Genomic DNA, 9,915 nt, shown 5'->3' with positions numbered 1-9,915 from the left:
GCTATAATTGATTTCATCTCCACTGTTTTATTTATATTATGTTAAAATAATTATGATTAATAGAGTTAACCTTATTTTGCTTTTAGGAAATTTGATTAAGTCTAAATATAGAGAGGACACTTAATACAATTGCATGCTTAAAATATGTTCATGACTATTAAGGTGGTTGCTGAAACTTATTTTTGACACTTGATTGTTGCTTCTAAGTCCCCCAAAATTAAAATTTCGTTTAATAATAATGTTTTCGTGGTTATGAGAGCAGCTTAAGATGTGACTAGCTGAGTAACCGGAGGAGGGTGCTTGGGTTGTCATCCTATTTCACATCAAAAGGTTGTGTGACGTGTTAGGTAAAACTCTGCTAACCGGAATTAATTTTTAAGAATGTGTTGGGTTGAGTAACCGGGGTGAGGTGCTTGGCTGTTATCTCTCTTCGCGTCAAAAGGTTCAATATGTTCTTAAGAAAAATAAAAATTAGGAGTATGTTGGGCTGAGTAATCGGGGTGGGGTTCTTGGCTATCACCTCTCTTCGCGTCAAAAGGTTCAATATATTCCTAAGTAAAAATAAATAAATTAAATTAAATTAAAAAAAGAAAAGAATAGGAAAAAAAAAGAAAAAAAAAAGACATATTAATAAAGTGTAGGGACTAAAGGTAGAAACGAATAGGGTATCTTGATAGGTTTGGTAAATTACCTAATTTTCATGAAATAATCCAAGTCGATCTTAATTTTTGTGTGTGTTAATTGGAATACTTTTTCAATTTTACTTAAAGCAAGCTAAGAGTTCTCTTTATTTTTCATATACATTTTGACTAATTTTTATAAAACTTTGGAGTAGTATTTCTTTCATGGCAGGATTTAATTTTCACAGTGGACACGAACCATACTTGAGGGTAATCATGGGCTAAGGAGGGGGAATTTGATAATACTCTAAAACGACATATTTTTTGTGCTAATTGCATGTTTATTTTGAGTATGATCCTACTGATTTGGGTTATTTTATTATCTTTTATCTTTTAGGGACTAAATTGGAGGCAAAAGGAAATTTAAAGGCAAAAAGTGCAAATTTGAAGATATAATGGCCCAACATGCAACATAGGGAAAAATGTGGTGCCAAAAATGCAAGCATAGAAGGCATAAGGGAAAAAGTGCAAAAGAAGAGATTTTATAGTACAAGACTCTATTTAATGTTTAATTATATTAGGATAATTATTAAGGATAATTATTTAATTTAAATTTAGGATTTATTTTTATTTATCTTTAATTATCTTTATTTATTTGTATTTATCTTTTAGAATTTAATTAGGAATAGGCTAGGTTTCTTAGTACTATAAATAGGGGATGAAGTGACACAAATTTTGTCTATCTTTTGCTGTAAATACTCTCTCCCCCATAAATATAGTCTTTTGTTCTTTCCATATTTTCTTTCAATAAAAACTCTCTTTCCATTATTTTTATTTGATTTTCCCCAAAAACCATGAGCCACTAAATTTAATCTAGCCGAAGGTTGTCGAAATTTCACAAAAAGGTTCATGAGGCTTAGAATCCACGCTTAGCCTTCTCAACAGGGTATTCATCGCTTCTCTGCATTACGGGTTGACACTTCCGTCCATGTCCCTTAATAGGATATTCAACTTGTACAAGGAACGGCCGCTTTGTACGTTTTGGGAAGGTTGCACAGTCGGTTCGTTGGCTTTCTGCTTTAGAAGTTGGTGAATCCAAGAGACAAAACGGCATGGTATTCGCCATTGGGAAGTGATGATCTAGCAGAAGATAGTCCTACAAAAGCGATTATTGGCTAGAGTTAGGTTCCGCCAAATCTTAAGTCTAAATTCTTAGAGCTGGTGGTCGTAGGCGTCCTCTTCCACTATAACTGGCTTATCTGCTTGAGAAGGGTTACTTAAAAGCCAAGGATTAAACCCAAGGCGAATCAAGACAATCGAAGGCTGGAATCTTACCACATAAGAAACTCTCTCTCTTCCCAAACTCTGTTTATTTTTATATTCTCCATTTTAATTTTAGCAATTTATTTAATTTCGCAATTTCAATTCGACTTTCAATTCTGTTTTTATTTTATTTTTCTAGATCAAAACTTTTAATTCTGTTTTTTTTTCAGGAACGCAGGTTTTCTTGGGCATGATTCTGCCTAGGATTTAGAGAAACAAACATTCATGCGATCCGATCCCTGAGGATTCGACCCTACTTCCCCTTTACTGTTCTTGTTCATTATTTTTTAGGAAATAGGATATTTTTGGTGCTCTCAATGATCGCATCAAATTTTGAGGAGATCTTTTCAACTTGTGTAAGGAATGACCGCTTTGTACATTTTGGGAAGGTTGCACAGTCGGTTCGTTGGCTTTCTGCGTCAGAGGTTGGCGAATCCAAGAGACAAAACGGCGTGGTATTCGCCGTTGAGAAGTGATGGTCTAGTGGAAGATAGCCCCACAAAAGTGATTATCGACTAGAGTCAGGTTCCGTCAAATCTTAAGTCTAAATTCTTGGAGCTGGTGGTCGTAGGCGTCCTCTTCCACTATAATTGGCTTATCCTGCTCGAGAAGGGTTACTTAAAGGCCAAGGATTAAACTCAAGGCGGATCGAGACAACCGGAGGTTGGAATCTCGCCACATAAGAAACTCCCTTTTTCCAAACTCTGTTTATTTTTATATTCTCCATTTTAATTTTCGCAATTTATTTAATTTCGCAATTTCAATTCAACTTTAAATTCTGTTTTTATTTTATTTTTAAATTATTTAAATTTTGTTTTTTTTTATTTTTCAGGAACGCAGATTTTCTTAGTTAAGAAATTGTCTAGGATTTCAAGAAACGAGCATTCGTACAATTCGGTCCCTAAGGATTTGACTCTACTTCCCCTTTATTGTTATTTTTACTATTTTACAGGGAATAGGATATTTTGGTGCTCTCAACGACCGCATCAAAAACATATTTAAAATATTAAAAAATTTTAAAAACGTATAAAATTTCTTAAGAACTTATAAAATTCATAAAAATTAAAAATATTAAAATTGATATAAAATATTAAAAAATATAAAAAAATCATAAAAATTTGAACTAGACCTGATCAGTTGGTTGGATTGGTTAGAGTAAAATCAACAAGGGTGTCGGTATAGAGAAAGCCATTAGACCACTTGACCTGGAACCAGGCAGTTGAACCAATTATTTTTTAATGTTTTATTTAATTGAATTAGACGAACCGGTGGAATTGTCAAATTTGTGGCCTGACTAGTTCAACCACCGATTTGGTTCCGAAAATCTTGGTCGGAGTATTTAATATTGACATATGCTAGTAGTTGGATAATGAAATTTTAGTTTGATAGTATCTAATTGTACCAAAAATATTTTATACCATACAATACTAAGCAAACGATTTTCAACTTTTCAAGGTCTAAAATACTCTACTGTACTTAAAAATTTGGAGATAAAAATTATAAAATAAAAGTAATAGTTTATCAATAAAAAAGAGAGGGTCTCTCAATTATTGTTTTATTTTTGGAATATCGAGAACTTATTGTTCAACATGAAAATGACCTTAACGATCTAATGACTATTCCTATTACCAATGATTGGTGTGGTGTTATGTGTTCATTGTGATTTTAAGGATTTAAATGACTATGTCTATATAATTTTTTAATATTTTAATATTTTAATAATTTATTAGAATTTTATATTATTTATAAGTATTTATAAATTTTTATAAGTTTTGTAATATTTTAAATATATCTTATTAATTATATATATTTTAATAATTTATTAAAATTTATTAGATTTTTATAATCTTTACAAGGTTTATGATTTTTTAATATTTTTAATATTTAATAATTTTTATTATTTCTAATAATTTTTATATTTTTCTCTTTTTTGGGTTTTAAAGAATTTTTATATGTTTTAATAAAATTTTAAATATTTTATACATGTTTTATTACTTTTGTAAAATTTTTATAATTTATTATAGTTTATATATTTTAATATTTACAATTTTTATTATTTTTATTATTTTTATAAGTTTATATTGATTTTAAGTTTTAATATTTTTCTGATTTTTATGATTTTTTGTGGGAAAATATTAGATTAAACTAAAAGTTAAAGTGTGTCAACATCTAATTGGTTTGTCGATTTATTTTAACAGTCAACATAGTCAATGGCAGAAATCATTAATGGAGGGGCTTAATTGATTATTTTAGTTAACGACAGAGGTTCAATTGAGTGCAATTTTAATACAGGGACTTAATTGATTTTTCACATTTTCTTAAGAACTTTTTTAACATATAAATAAAAAAATATTATATATTAATGTTGCATGTTAACATAATAATGATAATAAAGCTAACAAGTATTGAGTATAATAATAAGTCATATTGTATTCTCAAGAAGAGAATGATTATTAGAGAAAACAATCACGAATTCTTAACATCAAGCCCATTCTTGAAATATGGTTTTTGAGCCCTTTTAACTTTAGGTCTTAGGCACTTGCACTCTTAAACAACCCCAAAACTAAACTTGCTTAACATAAATTATAAAACTAACAGGAAAAAACATATATAGTAAGAATTAATCACAAATAATATTTAAGGAAGCATCATATTTTAATCCGGAGATATATAATAAAATAACAAACCTTATACACTTAAAAACTTGTTCAATTCTTTAAAAACAACTTCAATTAGCTCTCTCTCTCACACACACACACAAAATAACCCCTTATTCAATTACCAATTTTCTTATATTTTGTAGACATGTATATCGTAGTGTTCTGCTTTTTTGGTGGGATTCATTATTGAATGTGGGATTAAATATTTATTTGTTTAAGTTAGAAATTTAAAGGTTTTATATTTTTATTTTATTTTCAATTCTTTTATTTTTAGTTTAAAATGCAGGTCTATATATTGTTAAATTTATATACATGTAACAAAATAACATCATAATGAATTTAAATTTAATAGGAATATTAACAGTGTCAATAAGTCTTAAAGTTTAACATTAACATTTTAATTGGGATAACAAATTTCAACTAATTAATAAAATTATAAGAGTTGAGGTACCGAATTATTTCAGAATTGAAATATAAAAATTAAATCTCAAATTTAAAAAAGTATAGGATCAAAATTAAAAATTAATTATCCTTATATAATTAAAAAAAAAAACAAATGGAATTGGACAGGCGCCAAGTATGACTTCATAAGCTAAATCAGATCTGAAAAGACATCGGACACGGTGGAGAGTGTCACGTGGGAGCAAAAAGACGATAACTTTCAACTACCAACGGTAACCGTTGGGTGAGGTGTGGAAGCTATTAGGAACGTGGTCTCAACAGTCCAACTACGAAGGAAATGACCCTGGAATGGTAGCTACGCCTAGATGCAGATCTCTTTTAACAAAACCTGACAATAATTAAATAAAGGAAAAAAACAGAAGAAGAAAGCTTTAAAATCCTTTGATGTTGACATGAATGTTACCCCATTCCCTTTTTGACGATCTGTGTACTTGAAGAACAAATTTTATCAAACGATTTTTTTGACAAACAAAAAATGAGCTGGAGTAGTGTCGGCAACTGGTTCAAAACTCAAGTAACTTTGAAGAATTTGTTCAGACTTTTTCTGGGCCAACTTGTTTCTTTCGTTCTTGCACTTATGAGCTTTACTTCTTCTTTGATAGCCAGTCTTGGTAAGCTCAACTTAACCCTCTACTCTTAACTTGCTTCTGGTTATGAAAAATATTCAGATGAATTTGGAATTTTATATTCTTTGTTTGCTCATCAGTGTGTTGGCTTTTTGTCTAGGTGTGGATGCGCCTATCACTCAGACTTCCTTCACTTACTTCGCTTTAGCTGTGGTTTATGGTAGCATCTTGCTCTATAGGGGTCAAAAGCTAAGGGTAATCACTTATCAACTCCACTAATCTTATATTCAAAAGGATTCCTTGATACTTCAATCCTGTTCTGTTTGCAGATTCCTTGGTATTGGTATCTCGCCCTCGGCTTTGTTGATGTTCAAGGGAATTATCTTGGTGAGTCTGTAGTAGTCACTAATATCTCATAACATGATCTCCCAAAAACATGTTCTTAACTGGGGGAAAAAAGAAAGTGGAATATGTCTGATATGTTACTGCAAAAATTACCGTGACAAAAGAGCCATTCCTTTTTCCCTTTTTTTTCTTTTGCAGTTAACAAAGCCTTCCAGTTCTCCTCAATCACTAGTGTGACACTGTTGGACTGCTGGACCATCGTATGGGCAATATTTCTCACATATTTCTTCATAGGCACTAGATATTCTTTATTGCAGCTAGGGGGTGCTGCTCTTTGTGTGCTTGGCCTTGGTCTAGTGCTCCTCTCCGATGCAGGGGTGGGTGGTGGAGGTAACATTCTGGTCTAATGCAGAAGATATTCTTATAGTTATGGAACTCTGTTTCTTTATGGATGTTTTAATTCGTAAACAGCACGCCATTACTGGAAGTCATTCGAATTTTCCGGAGTGAAGTACTTGTTTCTCTGCACATGCAGGTGGTTCGAAACCAATTCTTGGAGATGCACTAGTAATTGCTGGCACTCTCTTCTTTGCCATGAGCAATGTTGGTGAGGTTGGTGAATCTATTGAACTATTACACCATTAGTTCTGTATCTAATGGCAACCTCAAGATTATTTGTCTTAGCTATCTGCTTTTTCATTTCTAAATTGCAGGAATTTTGTGTTAAGAAGAAAGACCGAATCGAAGTGGTTTCGATGATTGGTCTTTTTGGGATGCTATTGAGCGGTGTCGAGTTGTATCCTTTATGCTTGGTAGCATATGGTTAATTTATGACTTTTGAATTGAATCTGCAATTTGGCATTGCAATTATATATATATATATATATTTTTGAGTCCATAACCTTTGGCTTAGATCCATATTTGAGCTAAAGAGTCTGGAATCTGTAACATGGTCTACAAATATAGTAAGTGACCTATGATCTATTCTTATAGGAATATGCCATGCAGTAGAAGTATATATCAGTTCCATTTTTAGGCCAGATTTAAGAATTTAGCTCACAAACAACTAATTAAGCACTATTACAAGTTTCATGATGCTGTATTTAGCCTTATTAAAACATTCATATATTGTGTTTGATTATTGCTTTGCCAAGTTACATTCTCTATTGTGGTTCTGTTTTCAGATACTAGGCTTTGCTGGATATACCTTTTCAAGTTTCATGTTCTACACTATCACGCCCTTTGTTCTCAAGGTGACTTGCTTTTCATCAATGGCTATATAAAGGTTTAAATGGGCATTAATAGAGGTATTTTTCTCACAGTTGAGTGGAGCCACGATGTTTAATCTGTCGCTGTTAACGTCTGATATGTGGGCGGTGGTGGTTCGCATCCTTTTCTATCGCCAGCAGGTACAATTTTCATGTTTAATCATTGAGCAAATGGCACGGATTTCCTTGTGAAAAAAAAAAGGTAAGAAAAATGGTTGTTTTGAAATAATTATTGCAGGTTGATTGGCTATATTTTGTTGCATTTGGAGTTGTAGTGATCGGACTCGTCACCTATTCGACAACGTAAGATTTCAGACTTGTAAAAAGTTGTATAGGAAATAAAAGATGAAATAACTGTGATTGCTGGTTTTGTAATAGTGAAAAGGTCCCTGCAACGGTGGTTGAGGATGGAAGCCAGAGTGTTGAATACCAAGAGCTTAATGCTGAATCAAGAGACGAGTGTTGAGGTTCATGTCCAAAATGGGAACAACTGCGTGCAGGCAGGTGCTTTTGTTAAATGCCATTTCTTTCCTATCTAATTACCACCAAATATTGTCGGTTGGTATTGTAATCAACTGGCCACTTCTTTGGTTAGGGAGGAACAAGATGGTGTTTAGTGGTAAATGTCCCAACACTATTCAACTTACAATGGTTCTCCACGGAAACATTTTCTTTAGGCCTGCCGCCTGCTGACGCATAATATCATATCCCACGGAAAATCCGCCCTCTGTTGCTTCTCTTGCTAATTTTTGGATAAATTTTATTAAAATTAAAAGAAAAACTTATATATTTTTATTTTTGGTTGAATAATTAAAATTAATAAAAATATTAAAATAATTTTAAACTGTAAATTTTCAATTTTAAATCTCTACATAAATAACATATAATAACAAAATTAAAATTAAAAAAAAATCAATATGCTTTATAAAATCATAATACACCAAAATAATTTGCCGCTGCTTTTTTTTTTTTGGGTCAACATCCAAGAAGAAGAAGGCTTAAAGCTTGATGCTGTGCTTAAAACATTCGATGGGTATAGCTTTCCTTGTTTTCTTTCATATATTTGCGCTTTGAATTTAAGTTTCGAGATGAGAATTGATCATCATTTGTTAAGATTTGATTTTCCTGTCCATTATATAATTGCTGTAGAGAACCCAGTTTATATTTGTAATTTCTAAAATGGCTAAAGCTTGAGTCTTTCAGGTTTTTTTTTTTTCATTTAAAAATAAAAAATTGATTATGTCGTCTTGCTTGTCTCTCCTCAATTAAAAATTTCTATAGAAATGTATTTGTTATTACAACTATTCTCCGTTTTATGTTTGAAAAAGGAAGATGCAATAGATAATTTAGTGTTAATGAGTATTGTATTTACTATAAGCTTTTTTAAAATTATGATGTGTTTCTGAACCCAAGTTAAACTCTCAAAAAAATATATGGGTAATATCACAAAATTATTAGTAAATTTATATTCTGATCACTTAATTTTAAAATGTCATAAAATTATTATTTAATTCTTCAAAAATTTTCATTTAAGTCTTTGGGTTGTTAAACACATTGGCCTTTTTTGTTCACATTGTCTGCACCAATAAAAAGTACTTTTTTCTTTTTCTTCTACAATCAAGTTTTTTTTTTTTTCATAAAACAAGTTTGAACATTATAAATTTGCGAACTAAAATCCTAACAACTTTCTTCTCCAATCTCCAATACTATTAATCAGATTGACCTAGATATAATGTATGTTCTTTTACTTGTTGATAAGTACTAACCCACCATACAAATTGTTGAATCATCACTTGGAGCTTATTAGTTGAAATTTTAAAATATTTAACAACTTAGTGACTTAAATGCAAACTTTCAAATAATTTAGTGACTATTTTATAATTTTTGAAATCAAATGATCAAAATATAAACTTACTAATAATTTAATGACATTGAGTATAACATACTAAAATATACATATTTTTAGGATTGTCTATTATGATTAAATCTTTTTAACACATCGAATTATTCTTGAAATGATTGCTAATGTCTAAAAATAAATTTTAAAAAATCTATAATATATATAAAACATAAAATTGAACAAATTTATGAATTAATGAGGATATATGTTTTCTATTATGTTATAAATTGACATCTAAAAATAATTATAATTATTAGTTAAAAATTACATAAAATAAATAATGTAGAATGATGATATTTTAATTTATAATGATTAAAATTGAGTTTTAATTTGAATAGAATTCTAAGTACAAAATACAAAATGTGATCATTATTATTAATTACAAAAATGTTATGTAAAATTGTGATAAATATATATTTTTAAGTAGAATACCTCAATTAAAAAAAAAAGATTGATGCAAAATTCAGTTGTATTTTGAATAGAATTCTAAGCCTAAATTAGATATTTTGTCTATTAATTATTACTTAATTAATATTAAAATTATATATCAATTGAAATTTAAGTTTAACTATATAAATATTATCCAATAGTTAAGCATATTTAATTAAGTAGTATTTAAAAATTATGGGTAAAAAGAGAGAGATTATTAACATTAATAAGTTAGAAGTATTTCAACAATGAAAGATTATTTTAATTGATGATGAGGTAATATAATATTATAGCTGATTTTTAAAAATATTTTTATAGTTTTTATTTTAGTTCTAAAATTTC

At 29.8% G+C, this 9,915-nt stretch overlaps 1 protein-coding gene across 3 annotated transcripts; it reads left to right on the top strand.

The window, feature by feature from the left end:
- The first annotated feature begins 5,172 nt into the window (after window positions 1-5,172).
- LOC108458297 (uncharacterized) lies at window positions 5,173-8,025 on the top strand. Of its 3 annotated transcripts, none has more exons than XM_017757644.2 (12): window positions 5,173-5,676; window positions 5,792-5,886; window positions 5,961-6,018; window positions 6,175-6,366; window positions 6,512-6,588; window positions 6,690-6,772; window positions 6,890-6,941; window positions 7,161-7,229; window positions 7,299-7,385; window positions 7,483-7,547; window positions 7,623-7,748; window positions 7,840-8,025. In XM_017757644.2, the coding sequence occupies exons 1-11, from the start codon at window positions 5,541-5,543 to the stop codon at window positions 7,708-7,710; spliced, it is 1,002 nt and encodes a 333-aa protein (XP_017613133.1). In that variant the 5' UTR covers window positions 5,173-5,540; the 3' UTR covers window positions 7,711-7,748; window positions 7,840-8,025. The 3 variants fall into 3 exon arrangements, with proteins under 3 accessions (XP_017613133.1, XP_052882402.1, XP_017613134.1); XM_053026442.1 differs by having other exon boundaries at window positions 5,174-5,676; window positions 7,844-8,025; XM_017757645.2 differs by lacking the exon at window positions 6,890-6,941 and having other exon boundaries at window positions 5,178-5,676; window positions 6,690-6,788; window positions 7,623-8,025.
- Window positions 8,026-9,915: the final 1,890 nt, after the last annotated feature.

The sequence above is a fragment of the Gossypium arboreum genome, chromosome 4 (genome assembly GCF_025698485.1).
Source record: "Gossypium arboreum isolate Shixiya-1 chromosome 4, ASM2569848v2, whole genome shotgun sequence".
In the NCBI taxonomy this organism is placed as follows: domain Eukaryota; kingdom Viridiplantae; phylum Streptophyta; class Magnoliopsida; order Malvales; family Malvaceae; genus Gossypium; species Gossypium arboreum.
Note: the sequence above shows the minus strand (reverse complement) of the source record. Positions and strands in the feature narration are given on the sequence as shown.